Here is a 22,587-nt window from a genome sequence, read left to right on the forward strand (position 1 = left end):
AAAGGTGTAATCCCACTAGGTTATAGTCTTTTTGACTTTAACCTGTATTATTGCCACAATATATTTATTGATGGTAAAAGAGTGACTCAATAAAACGGCGTTTAAGCATTTGTAAAGTGCAGCAGTAAGCTATGAATTATTGTTTATGGATTTCATCTACACACAATTTGGTACCATGTACCATTCTTCGTATTTCCTATTATTACACTATACTGTCATTTAATGGTTTTATTACAATTTTTGTTGATACGTCTAACTTAGTTTTATATTATTTTAACTCGTAGTTATTCATCTAATACCTAAATGTTGCTGTTTTCTATCCGTAACCGGAATCAATCATCTCGTTATTATCACGGCAATTCAATATTCCCACTTAGTTGAGCTCATAAACAAATAACCAACCCCACCTCATTCCACATGTCTAGAGAGACAAATTTTAAATACAAAAAAACAGTAAACAAGTTAAATTGACGATTGCTGGTACTTAAAGTATCTATCCCAGCTAGGGATTAAGCACGAAAAGTGTCCAAACTAATTACTTCCATCTCTCCCTGGTTTATTGTAAACTAAAGGAGTAAAAAAGAAATGGGAGTCGGTGAATCTAAAAAGAAAAAAATACAGTAATAAGATAGTTCGCATTTTCTCTTTTTAATCTTCAATTTCTTTAGTTTCTCATATACCTAAATAAAGTTTCTACTATGCTCTTGTCACACCTTATTCTTCACATAAAGAATGAGGCAAACAATTTAAAGTGCCTTGCGTTTCTGTTTCAAGTTGGCTGCTCTGTTTTTGCGAGCTTCTAATTGGTCCTTCAGAGCCTTCTCCTTAATATGCTCAGCCTTAGCAATATGTATGGCCTCTATCAGTACTCTCTTATTCTTAAATTGATTACCTTTGGACTTTAAATAAAATTGTTTGTACATAGTCTTGTCTATTTTGTTCATTTCTCTGTATTTACGTAATAAACGTCTTAATACTCTTTGACGACGCATCCACAGAACTTTCTCCGGTCTCCTGGCATCCTTCGTACCTCTCCTCTTACCCAAACCCATCGAACGACCTTTTCTTTTTGCCTCGTGTACACGACTGATTCTTGCTCTTGAATGCGTAGCCACAGCCTTCTTCAATATTAATCCATCCTTATACAGCTTTCTAATACTTTGACGAGAATTTGCTGTCAGTATTGTATCCATTTCGGTAGGATCCAACCAGACTCTGTTTGCTCCACATTTTAAGACCTCCTTTGCCAAACGCTTCTGTAATATTAAGGGCTGAAGATGAAACGTAATAGTTAATATTTGTTCATTTCAATTTGTTTCAATAAATTGACCGAGAGAATATGCAATTAAAAAAATGCAGAAACAAGTAGTGCAATGATATACCAGAACCGTTTATATATATTAATAAGTCAACAATTTACACATCGTGTAGGAGTTAACTCAAGAATTATCGCGTTGATTGTTAGTTTAACACGTACTCGCTACATTTTCCAGTAGTTTTATTGGCATCTACATTCCCTCCGTTCCGTCTAATAAGAAAACTTACCATCTTATTATCCAAAAAATACTATTATTATTAACTTCTTAAGATAGCTATATTTAGTGTTCTTTAAAAACAAGTGTTAATTTCTACTTCTCAACAATAATAGTACTTGTCGTATATATAAGTTCATAAAATACACCGTATATGCCGTTCCTGTACCTATATATTAGAGAGAACAAGAAAGCAATTCTGAATTAATATTTAATCCTGTCCCTTTTTTTCTATTAATATTCTATTTGAAAATTTTAAATAATTTTCGTTACCTTCTCAAATAATCCCCAAATTTATTGCTGTGTTATTCATTTTTGCCTTTTTTTGTTATTTTTTCTTCTTTTTTATGTCTCTAATATACCGCTATTTACTAGTATACATTTTTTTAAATTATTTGTCTCAATCAGGCGCCACACATTGTATAATAGAAAAATGTATATATTTATTAGTACGTATATATATAAGTAGTAAAAATATGGAGAAAATGAGATATTAGAGGCATGGATAATACATATTGTATGGTTATTCTCATTAATGCACACAAGAAAATATTACTTTTCAAAAGATATAGTTGCAAATAAAGTGTTAATATGAACAATAGCGTTTGCTTTATTTTGTTTTTTTCACATAGTAGTGGACAGTGAAAATATATTTAAACAAACAAGGAGGTGAACAAACAAAATATTTGTATATAGATCCCAATTTTAACAGATACATTCACATAATTGCCGGCATTATAACATGAAAGAAAATATTATATGGCTATGCTAATTATAGTAATATATGGAGTCAACATTTAAATTTGATTCCTCTTCACTTTTCTTTGTTGCTTTATTCAATTTTGTCGGTTTTTTAGTATAGTTTTCATCGAGTTTTTTTTCGTGTTAATATAATGTTACAAATTATATTTCTATTGCGTTAAGCTACTCTGTATCATCTATTAATTTGCGTTGAATATGATGAGGTTTGATAAAAAAAGTTATATTTTGTATATGTAAATAATTAGTATTTCTTTTTTTCCGCCTACTTATTACATCGAGATTATGGGAAATAGCGTGTATTTTATTAAGAGGTTTTTTTCCTTTTTTTAGAATTAGAAATAACAATATTATTCATTGTGCATACTCCACAAACAAGTAATTATTCTTTAATCATTTTATCAATTGGATCAACAAATAAAATACAAGAAGAAAATATATATAGTGACGACTTAGAATTACGTTAAAAAAAATAACATTTACTTTCTTATTACTATAAAATCAGATGAGTAACGGAAAGGAGTTTCACAAGAAAATTGATTTAAATTGTAATTCCGGGATATCTTCTGTAATATTAACAGACAATTACGCTTTTACTGGGCTTATTGGCGAGGGATCTAATGTAAATGTATATAATTATAAGAAATTAGATGAAAATATTAAAAATTACGAACATTATACTCCAGATTACATTCTCGAAAATAATCATGGGGGTATTTCAAAACTTGTAATTTCACCGTGCAAAAACTTAATCCTTGGTGTAACATGCTATGGATGGATATATATATGGGATATAAGTGTCTTGCCTAATGTTAATGATGTAAATGGCAGCATAAATAATGATGAAGGTAAAATAATTAAACCTAAAATATCATTTGTAAACAATCATCCCGGTGACTCTATTTGCGTTGACTTTATTAATTCAAATATTATTGTTACTGCAGGTATTAATCCTGGATATAGCATATCGTTCATTTCAGTTAAAACAGGTAGAAGAATTGCTCAGTATATATCAAGAAAGAACGAACTTAGTGGATTGGCATGGCCCTTTTACTTCAAAACGGAGGAAAAGGATCCTAAAGACAATAACAACGTAGGTGATCCTAACTCTTCTGTAAATAATAACTTGGAATTGGCTATTTATTTTTTTACCAATATAGCTATAGAAAGATCAAGTTCTAGCGGTGGATGTTGGATAGCTCTTGGATCTACCAATGGCTTCGTGACAGTTATATATTTGCCATGCATAGTTATAAACAAGATAGAAAAGTATGTTGAAGAAAGAAATTCAACAGATAATGGTAATAATGTTTCAGAAGATGAATTGCAGCTTAAAGGTTCTGATATACTTTGGAAGTGCCAACAAATAAGTGAATTACCAACTGAGATACGTTCTTTATCCTGGAGACCAAGAAATATCTCCAGTAATAATAACTCAACGGGTTCTAATTCCAATAGTATATGTCTTGTATGTGGTACATGTGATTCTTTATTACGTTACTGTTTCATTGAGACTGAGGATAAAGAAATTATAATTAAAAAAATAAACTTGGTTAAAATCACAGATGGTACATCAAATTCAAGCGAAATTAACTCAATATCCTTCCCCCAGAATTCGGGTCACAATTCTTCCTCAATGATAGCTATTGCTTTCAATAAATTATCTTCTTCAAAAAGGCATCCTATTCTTGTGTCTTCAGACAATAGCAATAAGAAAATTCAATCCTTCTCTTCATTTAATGTTTATCTCCAAGATATAATTCCTGTTTTAAATAATTCAAATAACAATGGTGGCAGTGCGATGCAAACTTACTTTTATTGTATTGGAATTCATAATGACCTTATTACTTGTGTATTTATAAGTCCATGTTGTAACTATATTGCATCCTCATCTTTAGATGGGCACTTACACATTTATACAAGATGATTTTAATATTCTTCATCAAATAAAACAATTACTATTACTTTCATGTTAAAACATTTGATCTTAGTTGTTTTAGTATTTTTCACTTTTAAATTATTATTAATGAACATTTTCTTTTGTTATCGTTGGTAACAACATGTTTACGTACTTATTGCTATAGTCAATATATTGGAATAAACAAATGTAAATATACTTATATTACACTTTTCCTAATATTCTTGATTGATGTTCCTATTATTTCACCTCCAAGAATAACCTCATCCATTAATTTTATCAGTTTTTTATTCTTATATATTACATCTACATCAGTTGGTTCACGAGAATTGTTACCAAATGCTTCGTTTATTAACTGTAATGTTGCTAATATCATTAATATATTTTCACTGAAATCGACCCCTGCAATAAAAAACATCTTGGGATACCTCTTAAATATGATTCTACTTTCGTCCAATGTGAAGTGCGACAAATCATCCTTTTCCAAATACGACAATCTTTCCTTAATCGTCTCCTGAACTTTCTTTCTTTTTTCTATATTGTCCGAGTTATACCATCTTGAGAATATTGTTTTCCCACTCAAATTCTGAATTATAAAAAAATGAATCATTTCTGATTTTGTTATGCTAAAAATGTACCATGCACATATATTTTGTAACAAAAATGTGTTTTATTAACCTATTTGCTTCTCTTTTCTTTCTTGCTATATTAGTACAAAAAAACCAAACTCCTTACCTTATTCGGGTATCTAATAAACCAAAGAAAGAAAATAGAATGTGAAAAGGGTGCATATATATTATTACATTGTTATTATTGTTAAATTGTATTTTGACAATATTCAAAATATTTCATCTCTTAAATAAACCAAAATTAGTATATTATCATTTAATTTGCACATTAAATGCTGCTTTTGCTTCCCCACACGTGCCGCCATACGTAATATAAATATATTTGCATATGTATTTAAAACTAATCTTTTAAAAATATAAAATCCAGTTTTACAAATACTATTTATTTATTTGTATTTAGTAAATTATGGAAACAATTTTGCCCTTGAAAAAATAATGATTTGGTGAGGCTAAATATAATAAAATAATATATATAAAAAACAAAGTTAAGTCTTGATCTTTACCAGAGGAAGATACTACTAAATTAAGGTATATTGATAGAGTAGGTGCATACTAATAATTAGGAATAATGGAAATGTGCAAGAGTGTTAATCTATTTGACGATAATCAGTGTGTAAATGAAACTGAAGATTCGATAATAGACTCGAAGGAATCTGCTCTAGGGGAGAATATATTATTGAATAGCACAACCGGGAAAGAATTAATTAAAATGAAAGAGAATGAGGTGAAAAAGAGTAAAAAAATAAGAATTGAACATCAGGAAAAGTTGAAATTTAATAGTAATGATGTGAATTTTAAGGTTGAAGACAATAACTCAAATGAAAAAATTGAAAAAGAAACAGATCGCAGTAACGAGAAAGAAAATAATCAAAGTTCTGGTGTAACAAACAATAAATCAAGTACAAAAAATCAAAATGTGAATATATTTTCACCATTTTCAATAGAAGTAAAAAATAGCAATAATAATATACAAAGTCCATTATTTAACCCAAGTAATGTGACAAAAGAGTTGATAATGATTAAGAAGAAAAATGAGTCGATCGCGTTTTCAATATTAACAGATACTTTGACAAGTATAGAAAGACTAAAAGGGAGTGGATCAGGAAGCAAAAAAGGATGCATAGTTATTTTAGCAAATTTATTTAGGCTGATAATTCACCATAACCCACAGGATTTGGTTGGTGCGGTATATATATGTATGAATAAAGTGGCACCTGATTATGAAGGACGAGAGTCTGGAGTTGGAGAGTCGCTATTAATAAAATGCATATCAGAATCATCTGACAAATCAGAGAAAAAAATTAAAGAAGATCAAATAAGTGGTAAATATGAGGATTTAGGTGAAATAGCCTCTTTATATAAAAAACAAATAAAACTATTATTTGAACCACCAAGATTAACAATTGATGAAGTATATCGTGAATTGTATTCATTAACGGACATATCAGGTAAGAATTCACAACAGGTAAAAAAGGATAAGATAAAAAAACTACTTGTATCAGGAAAACGAGAGGAAGTAAAATTTATTGTGCGCTTCTTACAAGGGAGACTTAGAGTTGGTATTCAACAAACATCAGTATATCAAGCGTTGGCAAATGCATTTGTATTAACAAGAAATAATGATATAGTTAGTTATTCAGATTATAGATTATTGGAAAAAGAAAAAAAAGTGTACAATGATATATATGAATTAGATCAAATAGTTGTAAATACTGAAAAATTAATAAAAGATTGTTTATCTCAGCTACCTAATATAGAAAAAATAATTAATTCAGCGTTGAATTGTGTAGAATTAAATGATATAGAAAAGGAATGCAAATTAACAACTGGTATACCTTGCGAACCAATGCTTGCTAAGCCAACGAAAGGTATAAAGGAAGTACTTGACCGTTTTGAAAACATATTATTTACGGCAGAGTATAAATATGACGGTGAAAGAGCACAAATACATGTGACTAGTGATAATAACAATAATAGGGTGATAAAAATATTTACGAGAAATTTAGAATCTGCTACAGAAAGGTATCCCGATTTAGTTAAATACTTGAATGAGTCATTGAGTCCGGAAGTTAAAGACTGTATATTGGATTCTGAGGTAGTTGCATATTCTCATGAAGATAATAAGATACTTCCATTTCAAGTGCTAAACACAAGAAAAAGAAAGAATGTAACAATGGACGATATACAGACAAATATATGTCTACTTGTTTTTGACTGTATGAAGTATAATAATGAGTCGTTATTAAAAAAATCATTATTTGAAAGGAGGCAATATATGAAGAAATGTATATGTGATAACAATTTTAAATACATAAAATTTGCTACAAGTTGCGAAACAGATAAAATAGAAATGTTGGATTCATTTTTGTCTGAATCTATTGAGAATAGTTGTGAAGGCTTGATGATCAAAACATTACATGAAAATGCAACTTATGAACCTTCAAAAAGATCGCTAAACTGGTTAAAAATTAAAAAAGACTATATAGATGGGTTAATGGATAGTATAGATGTAGTACCTATTGCAGCTTGTTATGGTAAAGGCAAAAGAAGTGGTTTGTTTGGTACATTTTTATTAGCTGTTTACAATAGTCAAGACGAGGTATATGAAACAATATGTAAAGCCGGAACAGGATTTAGTGATGAATTACTTCAATTGCTATTTAATAATTTAAAAGATCATATTTTAACTGAAGGAATCCCAAAAAATTACTATAGATATGATTATTCCTCTATTTCACTTAAACAAGATGTTTGGTTTGAACCCAAATTTGTTTGGGAAATTAAAGGGGCTGATTTGTCTCTTTCGCCTGTACATACAGCAGCTCGTGGTATTGTTGATGAGAACAGGGGTATTGGCCTTAGATTTCCGAGATTTATTCGTATTAGAGATGATAAATCTCCAGAACAGTCTACTTGTTCTATGCAGATAATTGAGTTATATCGCGATCAATTCCGCCATACCTCAAAAACTGATTTACATGAAAATAAGGACATTTTGGTGGATGGCGTTGATGATTATGAGGAAAATGGTGAGAATCCTTAAAAGAAATGAATTTTTATCAATACATTTTTTTTCTGTTAATTTGCATATTTTAATATAAAGGACAATTCAATAAGTCATGCAGTTTTTTATTCTAATTCACCTCTTTCCGGATTTGTTGTTATCAATAAACTCAATACTTTCAACACAAACAAAAAGTGAGAATATGAATTTGTAGATATTTAAGTAAATATAATATATACGTGAGCATAAACTATAAAGTTTTCACTAACACCTGTTTTTAATATTTGGAAGAGATTGGGAAAAACCAAAAAGGTGCAAATAATGATCATTTTTTCGTAGTTAAAATGGCAAAACTACAATTATTGAACTGTTGCTGTAGTGATTGTAGTATTTGAGCATGAAGTATCATTGTAAATATGAATAAAATTATGTTACATTGAGAGTTTGAATAATGGAGTGTTTCGACACCTCTTGTTGTATATTAGATAGTATGATTTTAATTTTAAATAAGTCGGATTCAACAGGTAATCTAAGTTTTTTATTTCCATCTTTTTCGTCAATAACAAATCCAGCGAGTTTGAGTAATTCGACACCTTGTTTGTATTGGCAAACTGTTTGGTTAAATACTGAATTATCAAAATGTACAACTCTATATAGTTGATTGTTTGGAAAAGAGAGTACGTTTTCAAGTAATATATATGTATTTCTAAGACATTGAAATAACTTATAATTATCATTTTCTTCTAGATTGTTGTAATTACTTGTTGAGTCGTGATAAGTACCTTTGTTAGCATCAGAATTTGCACTTGACTGATTTATAATCTCATTCAGTAATATTTGTACTTGGTTTTCAAATTCAATGTTTTTTATTTGTCTAATAGAGGAAAAATCTATATCTGGACGGTAAGGTGTGCTGTTGTTTCTATCTTCAGACGAATTATATTTACTATAAATGTCATTAAGTAAATCAATCATATAACTATCGAAAACAAGACCAATTTTTCTTTCCTTCAAGAAACTAATAACATCTGTAGGTCTGAATCCGATTTCAACTAAAAAAAGAGCAACAATATTCATTGAGTGGTAGTCACCCGAAGAATCCACTAGTAATACAGACTTTCTGAAATGATGACATTGTCTTATAATATTAACTGCTGACCAATAATTGGGGTTGTTGGTTCCATAACATGGAATACTGTAATATTTAATTTTAGCATTATTTGGAAAATGAAATATTTCTGGATTGTTTGTAAGATTAACAATTTTAGATATTGAAAATTTATCTCTATATTTATCCCAATTATTTTGTGATAGAATCCCAATATCGCCTGTCAATACACAAAATGAAGTTAATAATGGGAACAATGGAATTGTTTCACACGGAAATCTAACAGGTAACAAGTTATCAGATAATTCTGAGCATAATGGATTTTCATCTATACAACAATCGTACCTAGGACTTAACGATGCAAATCCTCCTGCTAATATGTATATCATCTCTGGTTTGCAATTACAACAATTCATTATTTCCAAAAATGTCTTAGATTCATGTGAAACCCTATCTCCTCTAATAGACGCATTACCTTCCCATAGGTGGTCGAATAAAACTACAATTTTATCGTTTATTTGTTCCAATAACCAATTATTTATTGTTTTAGAGTACCTTGCTATCGCGTCCAAGTGACTATTTCCATTAGAGTTGTTTATTAAAATGTTACTGTTGCATTCGTACAAAGAGGTGCTTTTCCTCGTGAAGCTTTTAAACGGCTGAATAGCACCTATTACTGTTCTTTTCATTAATGCTCCTTTAGAGGCAAGTCTTGCCATTGCTTCCTCTTCCTCTGAGTTCGCCTCCAATACCTTGACATCATAATAAAAACTTTGGGAATCCACAAATGTTATCCCATAATTACCAAAAGGATTTGAACTCTTTGATTGTGACCAAAGATTATAAAACATACTTGGAGTTATATATCTAGCTTTATAATGCGTATCTTCTACTTGTATCTCTTTCCACTGAAATGTCAAGTCATCGAGATTCCTCCAGGGCTTTATTATCCTCTCCCTTACTGACTTGTCTGTAAAAACTGGTGGACTATGCGGCCTGTTTTCATCTTTTCCCGGGTTTCCTTTGGAACATATATGACCCATTATTTATTCTCTACACTACTCTTTCTTCCCTTAATGTTCACAAACAAATTGTAGCCTTTACACTTTCTACTATTATAAATTCAATTATTTTATTAAACGGTACTATTATTGACAGTATATGTATGTATATACATATATATACATATATATGTATACATGTACATATTTAACTTTTTCAAATCATAAACCAAAGTTTAGTTAGACACACGGAGAAATTCTATTTACACAACCTCGCTGTTCATTTAGGTAAATTGTACTATTTCAGTCGGAAAGTCATTTAACGAGAAAAGTTATTCCTTTCTTCGTTTGTCTTTTTTTAAAATTTAATTACATATATATGCTTATTTATTTACTTATCTATATGAAAAATAAAGAAAAGACCACTTGGGCTTGTTTGACTATTAAAGATATTTCCTGTTTGGCGGGAATGCATGCAATTGAGGATATTTTTTTATATAACCCGGTATTATTGCCGAGTGTGATTTTTTTCTCGGTACGCAATTTAATATTTTTTCAGATGTATGATGCATGCAATAAAAAAATGTATATAATACATATAATATGTACGTGAACTTAGGATTTCAGAGTACTGGCCCAACGAAAGGACCTAATATTAGTAAGCAGCAATTATTGCACTGTCTTTTACTGTTCGAACGGGACTAGTTTATAAAAATTGGCTTATTAGTTGTTTTATCCTTTATTTGGTGTTTTTTGACTCCCTCTTTTAGTTTATTAATGTGCTATACATTCACATAACGGGTCTATATCTCTGATATGACACGTCTTTTGTGTCATAGTTGGTAACTCATGCAAAACGTTCATTTTTAGATAGTGGTGAGGCCTGGCGGACAAGTCAGGAGGGTCAAAGGATTGAGGAGGTTGTGAATTTATATGTTCAGTTGACGTGGTGATAGCTAATGAGAGGCTAACAGTACCGAGTATTGTTTTTTGTTGCTACTTTGGGTTTAAGTTTAAATAACTATTTATTTAAGAGTTGAATCGCAATTTTTCTGAGTTACTATTTTTCAACACTTCGGCGCTGCTTAATAAAGGCTAAATAATTCCTTTATATGCTTTCCACATTATATTTGTCTTGAGAAATATTTGAATCATTAATAACAGGAATAGTAAAATATATAATATAAAATAAAGAAATAGTGAATAATAGCAAACAGAATACGTTATTTAGCATCAAGATTTTGAGAAATTGAATAACGGTGTTTTTCAAAAAATATAAGTGTTAGTATCAGTGTGTATAGGTTTGTTGTATAATCACTAAATACTGGTGAGGAGATGAATACATTTAGAGCAGTTTCAGAGAGGCCAGATTTTCCAAAATTGGAGGAGGAGATTCTGGAATATTGGAAAAAGATAGGAATATTAGATTTAGTACTTAAAGAAACAAAAGGAAGACCAAATTACTCATTTTATGACGGTCCTCCATTTGCAACGGGTTTGCCTCATTATGGGCATATCTTGGCAGGAACGATAAAAGATATCGTGACAAGATATGCAACTCAAAAAGGTTTTTATTGCGAAAGGAGATTTGGATGGGATTGTCATGGACTACCTGTAGAGCATGAAATAGATAAGAAACTAAATATAACATCCAAGGAGGATGTATTAAAAATGGGAATAGGTGAATATAATGAAGCTTGCAGATCAATAGTTTTAAGATATACACAAGAATGGAGATCAACAATAGAAAGAGTAGGAAGATTAATAGACTTCGATAATGGCTACCGTACAATGGATAAAGGGTTTATGCAAACAGTTTGGTGGGTGTTTAAGCAGCTATTTGAAAAGAATCTGGTGTATAGAGCCTATAGAGTGATGCCGTATTCAACAGCTTGTTCCACACCACTGTCTAATTTTGAGTGTAATCTCAACTACAAGGATGTGAGCGATCCATCAGTAATACTAACGTTTCCAAATTTGGAGGATCAAAAAATACAGTATTTGGCCTGGACAACAACACCATGGACCTTACCGTCAAATATTGGAATAGCAGTGAACCCAGAATTAAAGTATGTTTATTTCAAGCCGGAAAATTCCGAAAATACTTACGTTGTATGTGAATCTCGTTTGGAATGGGTCTTATCAGAACTTAAAATAAGTAAATATCAAATTGTGTCTGATTGTCTTGGTGCAGAATTACACAATGTAAGATATATTCCATTATTTGATTACTTTAAACAGCACAAGTCAAGTGGTAAATTTTGGAGAATATTAGCAGATAGTTATGTTGTTGATAATGCAGGCACTGGTTTAGTGCAGATGGCACCTGCATTTGGTGAGGACGATTTTAGAGTTTGTGTTGAAAATGATTTAATAGATAGTCACGGAATCACATTGCCTTCTCCTATGGACGCTAATGGAAGGTTTACGGAGCCAGTAAACGACTTTATTGGCCTTTGGTTTAAAGATGCAGACAAACCCATAAAACAATTTTTAAAAAAAAATGGGAGACTTTTGTCTGATAATACATGTGTACACTCATATCCATTTTGTTGGAGGTCGGACACTCCATTACAGTATAGGGCAGTCCCATCTTGGTTTATAAACGTAGAATCTTTAAAGGAAAAACTTGTACATAACAATTCATTAACCAATTGGGTTCCTAATTATGTTAAAGAAAAAAGATTTCATAATTGGTTGCAAGATGCAAGAGATTGGTGCGTGAGCAGGAACAGGTTTTGGGGGACTCCCATACCTATTTGGGTATCTGAAGATTACAGCGTAACAAAGTGTATTGGAAGCGTTGATGAACTTAAAAGTCTCGCTATCAATTTACCGGAAAACGAGGATATTAACGATTTACATCGTCATTTCATAGACAAAATCGAGATTAGAGATCCTAGAGGTGACTCTTATCCTCCTTTGAGGAGAATAGAAGAGGTCTTTGATTGTTGGTTTGAGTCAGGTTCAATGCCATACGCTTCAATAGAATACCCATTTAAAAATGAGAAAGAATTTGATCATTTATTCCCAGCTGACTTTGTAGGAGAAGGGCTGGACCAAACAAGAGGTTGGTTTTACACGTTAATGGTTCTTTCCACTGCAATTTTCGACAAACCTGCATTTGAAAATGTAATAGTTAATGGCCTCGTTCTGGCTTCTGATGGAAAAAAGATGTCGAAAAGGCTTAAAAACTATCCGGATCCCATTGAAATCGTTGATAAATATGGAGCGGATGCCTTGAGGATATTCTTAATAAACTCTCCAGTAGTCAGAGCCGAAACTCTTAGATTCAAAGAGGAAGGTGTTAAAGATATTGTTAAAGATGTATTATTGCCTTGGTATCATTGCTATAGATTTTTCGTGCAGGAAGCCACTAGATTTGAAAACACAAATAGTATTAGCTTTACTTCAAATAAAGATGTAATAAATACCTGTAAAAATGTTATGGATATTTGGATTTACTCTGAAGCTCAATCCCTATTAAAATACGTCAAGACCGAAATGGATCAATATAAGCTTTATTCCGTTACTCCGCGTTTAATATCATTCTTAGACATACTTTGCAATTGGTATGTTCGTTTAAATAGGGATAGAATGCGAGGAGCATTTGGCTTTGAAGAAACGAAATCCTCACTTGAAATGTTATTTGAGATTCTAATCCTAACTGTTAAACTGCTTGCTCCAATCGCTCCGTTTACATGTGAGATACTATATTCAAATCTTAAGAATGCAATTGGTAATCAAGTAGATAGAAAAGAGACAGTTCACTTGCTTTATTTGCCTCAAGTGAATGAGAAATTTATCAATAAGGAGATAGAAGATAAAATTTTACAACTTAGAGAGATTATTGTTATGGGGCGAGCAATGAGAGAAAAAAAGAAGGTGGGACTTAAAACTCCAATTAAAAGTATATGCATTATTCACAAAGATACATCAGTCTTGGAATACTTCATTGAGGCTGGATTAATTAACTATATTAAAGATGAGTTAAATACAATTGAGGTTATTGCAGATAAAAATTTTGAATATGATAAAATAACCAAAATGGTGGCTACGCCCAACTTCAAGGTACTTGGATCTAAACTTGGAAAATCTATGAAGGAAGTAACAAAATATATCAAAAATATGTCAAATGAGGATATTCAAAAATTCATTTCAGAAGGATTCGTTTCCATATGTGGATTTGAACTTAATTCGGAAGAAATCATTGTGCAAACTGTAATTGATAATTCCTTGACCAATTCAAAATCTGATTTCCTATACGAGGGAAGTTCGCAATTTGTTATTGGAATTGATTTTACATTTGATATTGAGTTCGAGAAAATGGCTTATGCTAGAGAACTAGCTAATAAAATTCAGAAAATTAGAAAAGAGAAGAATATGGATCCAGATGCAAATGTTACTATATGCTTGGAACTCATTTCAAACAATGATAAAAGTTTATTTTCTTCTGTTATCGAGTCATATAATGACTATCTTTACAAAATTATAAGAAAGCCAATAGAAGAATATAATATTTCAAAAATTAACCAGAATAATATCATTTTTGACTATGATATCGAGGTTTCTGCTGACAGAATTAAAGTAACAGTAGTTTGTAACAACTAAAATTGATAAAATTGATTATTTTACTCTATTTTAAGTGATCATTTAAAAAATGTTTCAATTTACCTACCCTACAGTTAATATTATTTATTTTCTGTTAAAGAAAGACTTGCAAATTCAGATTACCTATTCAAACTAAATTTCGGTAGTTTTTTTTGTCACTTAGTTGCATTTCAGATGCATGTATATACACTCTTCTCCGATTCTAACAGATGTTGCCTGAAGGTAAGACTTTTTTTCTAAATCCTGCGATCTAGTCTATCCCCGAAATTCAACCCAAATAAATTGGTTGCAGTAAATACTTGTCCGGTAAACGAAAAAATGATGATATTTTCTATCTTTACTATAGAGAAATTTCACATTCACAATAAAAGTTTCATAAGTGAAACTAAATAACAAAGCAGAGGTAAATTAAAAGTAAAATGAATCCAAAAAATGAGTAAATATTCATTTAAATTTGAATATATCATTGTCATTTCAAGACAGTAAAAAGGCATTTTAAGCGCGCACATGTTGTCTTGAAACTGGCGGTACCGTCAAATAAATATGCTGAACAAAAAAGGGTTAAAAAAGGTAAACAAAAGAAAAAAGTCCAAAAAAGAGATAAAAGGGAAACTGGACGAATAAAAAGAATAGCGAAAGGAAGAGAGAAGAAAGGCTCAACTTGCTAATATATAAAGTATTCGAGGCCAGAGATAGGCGAGACTACACTTCTTTAAAAGCGCAGGCAAAATACATTATATAATCAATATTTAATTATAGATTTTTATCACGGATAATTCGCCTCGTTTATTTTTTTATATAAGCAGGGATAATATATAAAAACATTCTTTTGATTTTTCTTTTGGTCATTTCAGGAAACTTAAGGCCGATTTTCAAATATAACTTTTAGATAGCAATACTTAATACAGCTACTATTGAAATTGTTATTAGCCATTATTGTTGTTAATACTGTTCACCATTCTTGTTAGGACTATACTATAATATTTTTATACTTCAAGCTTATAATATTAACCTGTAGCAGAAGCTTAAATAATCAGTTACATAGCAGGGCGTAAAGTTGTAATACAGCACTGATAAACAGCAGTAAAAAAAAGCAAGAGTTGCCAGTTAATAAAAAATGGTAAAAAAGAAAGATAAATATATTTTAGAAGAAAATGAGAGCAATGAGTCAGTAATTTTACCAGAAAAAAAATCTCAACCAATTGATACATCGAACTGGCCATTACTTTTAAAAAATTATTCAAAACTAAATGTAAGAACTGGCCATTATACCCCACTTCCATTTGGAAATTCACCATTAAACAGAAATTTAAGTGATTATTTGAGTTATGGTATAATAAACCTAGATAAACCGGCAAATCCATCTTCACATGAGGTTGTTGCGTGGATAAAAAAAATACTGAGATGTGAAAAAACAGGTCATAGTGGTACGCTGGATCCTAAAGTAACCGGTTGTTTATTGGTGTGTTTAAATAGAGCAACTAGGTTGGTTAAATCGCAACAAAGCGCAGGAAAAGAATACGTATGCATTGTTAGATTTCATTCAGCTGTATCTGGAAGATCTGCTGTAGTAAGATGTCTAGAAACGCTTACAGGAGCCCTTTTCCAGAGACCACCGGTTATTTCTGCAGTTAAACGTCAACTTAGAGTACGTTCTGTGTATGAATCAAAGTTATTAGATTACGATGAGAATAGGAATCTTGCGGTTTTTTGGGCAAAATGTGAGGCAGGAACATATATACGTACAATGTGTGTTCATATGGGACTTTTATTGGGAGTCGGAGCTCATATGCAAGAATTAAGGCGTGTTAGAAGCGGTTGTTTATCTGAGAACGACAACCTTGTTACTATGCATGACGTTTTGGATGCACAGTATTTATTAGATAATTTTAGGGATGAGACCTATATAAGACGTATTGTATCTCCACTAGAATTGCTATTAACTGATATGCCAAGAATAGTCGTTAAAGATTCTTGTGTAAACGCAATATGTTATGGAGCTAAGCTTATGATTCCTGGAGTTCTTAGATTTGATAATAATATTAATGTTGGCACAGAAATTGTTATGATGACTACCAAAGGCGAGGCAATTGCCATTGGTATTGCACAAATGACTACCGCTGTCATTGCCTCTGTAGATCATGGTGTCGTGGCGACAATTAAGAGAGTTATTATGGAAAGAGATACTTATGAAATGAGATGGGGGCATGGTCCAAGAGCAACTGAAAAGAAGAAACTAATTATTGGTGGAAAATTAGATAAACATGGTAAACCAAATGATCAAACCCCTGAATCTTGGCTCAAATACGAAGGATACATCCCAACTTTAACGGGTGAACCTGATAACAACATCACTAATTCATCATCGTTACCAGCCTTGGATGAAACCAAAAAAGAGGACAAAAAAAGAACATTAGATAACTCCAAAGATAGCGACTCAAGTCCAAGTAGTGAAAGTGATGGAGAGAAGAAATCCTCTAAAGAGAAATCAAAAAAGAAAAGAAAACATAGTAGAGATTATTGATCTCTTATCTTTCTTTTACAATGTATATAACCGCTACAGTTACACCATTAATATCTCGTTTATTTAATTTTTAGTTTATCTGATTTACTGCCGAGAATAAAGGGAGAAAAAAACAAAACAAAACTCGTGTTTTCTTTAATTGTTTCAGGAATAACAGACTAATTTGCACTTTAAAGTTAGGATTTTTTATAGAATTATTGAAAATAACTATATGTTATCAAAAGAACTGTTTCTTCTCCCCTGCCACTTTTCAGTGTTGATATCTTACTTATTTTTCTCTTCTTTTTCAAGCCCTTTTAGAACTTATAAAAGCAATAACACTGGCACTGTCCCGCACGCGGCAAGCCATGCAGTTAAGTGGGTTTTGCAAATACTTACAAATGAGGGGGCTGAAGGAATAAAGTAGTATATGGAGAGTTGAATAATGACAAAATAAATGTGAAAAAAAATTAAAAGATATAATGCGAAATTTTGTTATATAAATGTGGATATACACACGAAAAAGGAGATTTTCTAATAAAAATATTGATCACATTTTTCTTTAACCTTATTCTAAAAGCAAAGGTTGATTGATCAAGTGTTGGAAGGGAGCTAAATATATCTAGAAATATTTTTTCCACTTATTTGCCTTGGATAAGGAAAAGCGTTTGGAACGATAAAACTAACAAAGAGTAAATAACACGAACACTTTTTTTGATATAGTTGAAATATTTTAGAATAAGACAAAAATGAGACTACAGTCAAAACAAAAATATCAGTTTCCAGATTTAGATATGGGGGAGTTAATGAACGAGTTAGATATGTTGGGGTTTGAGATATCAAGCAACTTTTGGGAGAACATAAACCACGAGATAGCAGTAGATTTGTATATGAATTGTTTATCAATAGCACTAGAAATAGATGTAGAAGATATAAGACCGGAGGAAATGGCTGGACAGCTTCCTTTATCAGCAGCTGGTATAATATCTGAGAATGAGAAAAGTCAGATAAAACCAATAGGAAATTTGAGGTTTCTTCGTTATTGTAAGATACTTTGGTGTATGATAGGAATTGAAGACTTTAGCATGAATGATGTTCATAGACCAACAGCAGATAGGATATACTCATTTTTATGTGGTTTTGTAAATTTGATGCGTTTTAAAGAGGATCGTTGGATGGTGTATAAAAATGAATTTTATGAAATAGAAGAAATATTAGATCAGGTAGATAAGTCGAATGACCAAATAAAACAAAAGAAAGAGGATCTAAATAATATAAGGGCCAGATACAACGAGCTAAGTGAGGAAGTAATTAAAAGAAGGCGTGATAATCAGGAATATCAAGAAAAGATGAGAAAATTGCATGGTGAATTCCTTCAATCTCAACAGGAGCTAAAAAGATTAACTCAGCTTGACCAGGATACTCAAGAACAGTTAAAGGACGTTGAATTTAGAATCAATACAGGTAACCAAGATATTCAAGATCTTAAGGATCAAGTAGTACAGTCTCCGGAAAGATTAAGAAATACAATAGAAGAATTAAATAGATCATTGGATAATGAAAGAAAGCAGATTGAACAAATAAGCAAAAAAAATAACGAACTTAAGGACAGACAAAATACATTACAAAGAACTGAAAAAAGATTGGACAAAGCTAAATCGTTCCTGGAACAAATAGTAAATGGAATAAAGGAGGCCAATAACATTAAGCAATCAATAAAAGAGATAGATCACCATATTGAAAAAGATAAATGGACAATAGAGCAAACAACTGAAGAGGAAAGATTGCTTTTACAAACAGTTGAACAGATATCACTTAGAATACAAAATAATCAACAGCATTATGAAAGTCTTATTGAAGAGGCACAAACATTACTTGATCAAGAAAAACAAAAGTTTGAGCAAGGTCAAGCATTCTTGGATCTGCAAGGAAGTGAAGCTTTCTCACTTGAAAGACAGGCTGAGTTACTAGAAAGAGACATAAATAATTCAAAGGTCGTTCATGAGAAGACTATAAGTTTGTTGAATAATCAGCACTATGCATTATTGAATGTATTTAATAACTATAAAAGGCAGATTATTCAAAGGCTAAATGAATTAGGTTCAAATTATAATTTACAAGAACTCGATAACAAGTGCATAAATACAATAAAAAACTCAAAATCATCTATCCATAATTTTGAACAAGATGAAAACAATTTTTCAGGAGTTAATTGATTTAGAAACAGTTATTTGTCATTATTTTTAGTACTAGTTACACAAAACTACGCATAACTCATTAACAATGTTACATTTATATACTATTGAAAGACAGTAATACTAGTTTCTGCGTATAAGCCACAATCATTAATGAATGTTTAATTCAAGTTTCCCTCTTCTCCACTTCCACTTTCTGATCATCCTCAGTTGATTTATTGTCCAAACATTTTCAAAAATTCAATAACTTTATGTCTAAAGTACCCGTTAGTTCCTCAAGTTATTTGCATATTTTTTTTTCAATACAGTAAAGAACAATTCTTTTCAGGATGCATGATAAGTTTTTCCAATTTACTCACGAGAAAAGTAGTACAAAAATTTCGGTAAATCTTAAGTTTTTCGTAAAAGAAAGCTTATGTGTACGAGAGGGGAGAAAAGCACATTCGTCACAAAATCATCACGTTAGCTCACACAAAATGAAATTGATAAACAAACATAATTGGAGACACTCAACACAGAATCAATCTCAAGTTCTAATTATAGATACTGCCAAATTTGCCAGTCCCGAAGGGCGAATTGAAGTTGCCTGATGAATACGTTAAGCAAAAAAAACAGCATGCCCGCCACTATTAATAGTTGGCGGTAAGACATAGCGGCTAAAAGTATTTATATTTAGAAATAAATAATTTTACGTCAAAAGATAGTGGAGGGTAAACAAGGTTTGAAGAAAAAACAAACTGAAAAGACGGTATTAATAACTCTTATGAAATTAGAGGCATCCAGAGTATTGCAAGTTACAGAGTTCTTTAAACTCTGTGGAAGTGATACCACTAATATAAAGGAGTTGGAATAATACAAATAATTAAAGGTATAAATTTGACAGAATTCTACTGTTTTAAGCAAGACTAAAAAAGATACATCAATATTACTTGTACTGATATTCTTTTTGTTTTTATTCTCGCCTCTAAGGTTTCTGCCATAGATATTATAATTGTAATCGATTTATTTTCGGTTATTTTGATTTCAATATTAAGATTTAAGAGACTTGTACTTTAATTGTCGTTTGCCAGCAATAAGAAAAAAAAGTAAGAGTTTTATAGAACGCGAAACATAATATATCACTTACCACTACACGTCATTGATACATAGATATATACATTTACATATATGGACTATATGCATATAAGCAGTAAGATTTGATTTTTTGCTAAACTTATATACATATACATACATACATATATACATACATACATAAATACATACATAAATACATAAATACATACATACATATATATACATATATATATGTATATATATGTATGTATGTATATATATACATATATATACACATTGGGGTGGTATTATTCAAAAGTCAATTGTTTATTTTTTTTGAGAACTACATTACGAAGAAATTGACAAATTAGAGTTTTTTATATTCGTTAATAATACAAGTATCAGAGATGTTTCGTTGTAGGGTTTGTACGGAACCACCATTTAGTCACTTTTTTAATTTAAGAATATTTAGTGGTTATTTTAATGAGGAGGCATCTAAAAAGAATATTTACCAAATAAGTGAGGGTGATTCAATATACGACACGCAATCATACGGAAGTTCATTGATAGCTACACCATCAAATTTAAATAACTTTGATCCAAGAAACCCGGAAGAAATCAATTCAATATGTCTTAAATGGGAAAAATGTGTGCATGAAAGGGGAAGAGAGTTTTGGAAAACATCGGAGTGTTTACTTGAGGTCCTATCTGCAATTGCACGTGGAATAAACAACAATGATGACCCTATTCTTGGTGATCCTCAAAGATGCATACTTTGGTATGGTCAGGTATCCGCAATTGATGGTTGCCCAGTGATTAAAATGAAAAGGCCTGATGAGGTGGTTGAAACTCATACATATGTTAATAGAGCTCTTGTTTTTCTCTATGCTAGTGATGAATCATTTGAAGAACTACAGCTCAAACCAAGAGTTGCCTTCAATATGGCATGCGGCAATCGTAGATGTGTTCACTTGCGTCATATTTCCCTGGATGACTAAAAAGATACTTTATAAATAGATAATGACGATTCTTGCGGAGTTTGAGAGGTTAAGTGAATTTTATTTTTGTATTAGTTCCTCAGGAATCAATGGAATGAAGGGCTTAACCTTTAGTGTTGAGACTGTAGATATGTATATTTTATTCAAAGGAAAATATATTTCATACTCTATTTTTCTTGGTGCTTTACTTACAAGCCTGGAATATTTAGGAGAATAATGATAAAATTGATCAAAACAAAAATTTGGGAACCCAATTACATTAATAATTGGTGACTGTTATTTGCATTATTGTTTTTCTATTTAATTCGGTGCCTAAGTAAATAATATTAGTTTTGGATGGATTGTAAGTTTGAATGAGTCGAGCCTATTGTAATATTATGGATTTATAATGGATGATAAAACAAAACCTCAGATAATAATTATTGGAGTGATTTTTTTTAAGAAGTACTGGCCTTTTTGTTTGTTACTTTTACATCCTATTTAAATTCATTTTTATTCTACTGCTTTATTGTAATTTCATTTAAAAATAGTCTTATTACACTTTTTTAAGGATTCGTATCGTTGTCTCTAATTGAAGAATAATAATATAAAGTCCTTTTTTTGGAGAAGTCAATATGACTCTTATTTGAGAGAATTTGCATATTGATGTGCTTGTTCTTCGTTAATGGATAAGTTTAATTCTGACTAGAATTGATTTTTATTTTTTTGATATAATTTCACTTTCTTTCCTAGATTGGTTACCATTTAGTTGTTCTATGAGAGCAGCTCATTTAACTTTTTGTATCTGCTCTTATTCAAAGTTATTCCTTTGTTGGGAATTACATCGCAATTCTAGATGAATGTAGAGGTATGGAATAATAATCGATTATCTTCTCTTTCTTTCAAGACCTTTGTTCGGGAATTGTGAAGGAGAGAGTTTTAAACTAGGAGGTTAAAAAGAGAATTGAGACTAACTCTTTTTTTGCAAAAGGATATAAATATATTAGTTTTTTCTACCCTACTTACAAGTATAGCTACTTGTTTCCTTCTATACTAATTATCTGTTTAACAAGTGGTATTTTAGTTATTTTCATTAAGTCATGTTTTATCTTCTGTTTTAAAATTAATCAAATCTGACATAAATTTGTGTATTCAATTCATTAAACTAGTTACTTTAATAGAAGTATATCTACATTTTAATGTTTTAAAGTGTCAATTATTTAGAAATCGGTGATTCAACTCACTGCTCTTTATTCATAGTTTTTTATGTTAATTTTTTACCAGAAATTACACACAC

General features: G+C 30.8%; 9 protein-coding genes across 9 annotated transcripts; 6 read left to right on the forward strand and 3 right to left on the reverse strand.

Moving 5' to 3' along the window:
* Positions 1–746: 746 nt before the first annotated feature.
* On the reverse strand, positions 747–1,193 carry FG379_001270 (60S ribosomal L19; the record flags this gene model as incomplete). The annotated part of the gene is made up of 1 exon (XM_067326873.1): positions 747–1,193. The coding sequence occupies one exon, from the start codon at positions 1,191–1,193 to the stop codon at positions 747–749; it is 447 nt and encodes a 148-aa protein (XP_067183779.1).
* Positions 1,194–2,796: 1,603 nt separating this feature from the next.
* FG379_001271 (uncharacterized protein) lies at positions 2,797–4,218 on the forward strand (the record flags this gene model as incomplete). The annotated part of the gene is made up of 1 exon (XM_067326874.1): positions 2,797–4,218. The coding sequence occupies one exon, from the start codon at positions 2,797–2,799 to the stop codon at positions 4,216–4,218; it is 1,422 nt and encodes a 473-aa protein (XP_067183780.1).
* A 190-nt stretch (positions 4,219–4,408) lies between these two features.
* Positions 4,409–4,819, reverse strand: FG379_001272 (uncharacterized protein; the record flags this gene model as incomplete). Its single annotated transcript, XM_067326875.1, has 1 exon — positions 4,409–4,819. One exon carries the CDS (start codon positions 4,817–4,819, stop codon positions 4,409–4,411), a length of 411 nt encoding a protein of 136 aa, XP_067183781.1.
* A 587-nt stretch (positions 4,820–5,406) lies between these two features.
* Positions 5,407–7,881, forward strand: FG379_001274 (uncharacterized protein; the record flags this gene model as incomplete). The annotated part of the gene is made up of 1 exon (XM_067326877.1): positions 5,407–7,881. The coding sequence occupies one exon, from the start codon at positions 5,407–5,409 to the stop codon at positions 7,879–7,881; it is 2,475 nt and encodes an 824-aa protein (XP_067183783.1).
* Positions 7,882–8,268: 387 nt separating this feature from the next.
* FG379_001275 (uncharacterized protein) lies at positions 8,269–9,993 on the reverse strand (the record flags this gene model as incomplete). Its single annotated transcript, XM_067326878.1, has 1 exon — positions 8,269–9,993. One exon carries the CDS (start codon positions 9,991–9,993, stop codon positions 8,269–8,271), a length of 1,725 nt encoding a protein of 574 aa, XP_067183784.1.
* Positions 9,994–11,286: 1,293 nt separating this feature from the next.
* Positions 11,287–14,562, forward strand: FG379_001276 (isoleucine-tRNA synthetase; the record flags this gene model as incomplete). The annotated part of the gene is made up of 1 exon (XM_067326879.1): positions 11,287–14,562. One exon carries the CDS (start codon positions 11,287–11,289, stop codon positions 14,560–14,562), a length of 3,276 nt encoding a protein of 1,091 aa, XP_067183785.1.
* A 1,117-nt stretch (positions 14,563–15,679) lies between these two features.
* On the forward strand, positions 15,680–17,086 carry FG379_001277 (uncharacterized protein; the record flags this gene model as incomplete). Its single annotated transcript, XM_067326880.1, has 1 exon — positions 15,680–17,086. One exon carries the CDS (start codon positions 15,680–15,682, stop codon positions 17,084–17,086), a length of 1,407 nt encoding a protein of 468 aa, XP_067183786.1.
* A 728-nt stretch (positions 17,087–17,814) lies between these two features.
* On the forward strand, positions 17,815–19,281 carry FG379_001278 (uncharacterized protein; the record flags this gene model as incomplete). Its single annotated transcript, XM_067326881.1, has 1 exon — positions 17,815–19,281. One exon carries the CDS (start codon positions 17,815–17,817, stop codon positions 19,279–19,281), a length of 1,467 nt encoding a protein of 488 aa, XP_067183787.1.
* Positions 19,282–20,720: 1,439 nt separating this feature from the next.
* FG379_001279 (uncharacterized protein) lies at positions 20,721–21,311 on the forward strand (the record flags this gene model as incomplete). The annotated part of the gene is made up of 1 exon (XM_067326882.1): positions 20,721–21,311. The coding sequence occupies one exon, from the start codon at positions 20,721–20,723 to the stop codon at positions 21,309–21,311; it is 591 nt and encodes a 196-aa protein (XP_067183788.1).
* Positions 21,312–22,587: the final 1,276 nt, after the last annotated feature.

The sequence above is a fragment of the Cryptosporidium bovis genome (genome assembly GCF_009768925.1).
Source record: "Cryptosporidium bovis isolate 45015 chromosome Unknown contig_21, whole genome shotgun sequence".
NCBI classification, from domain to species: Eukaryota; Apicomplexa; class Conoidasida; order Eucoccidiorida; family Cryptosporidiidae; genus Cryptosporidium; species Cryptosporidium bovis.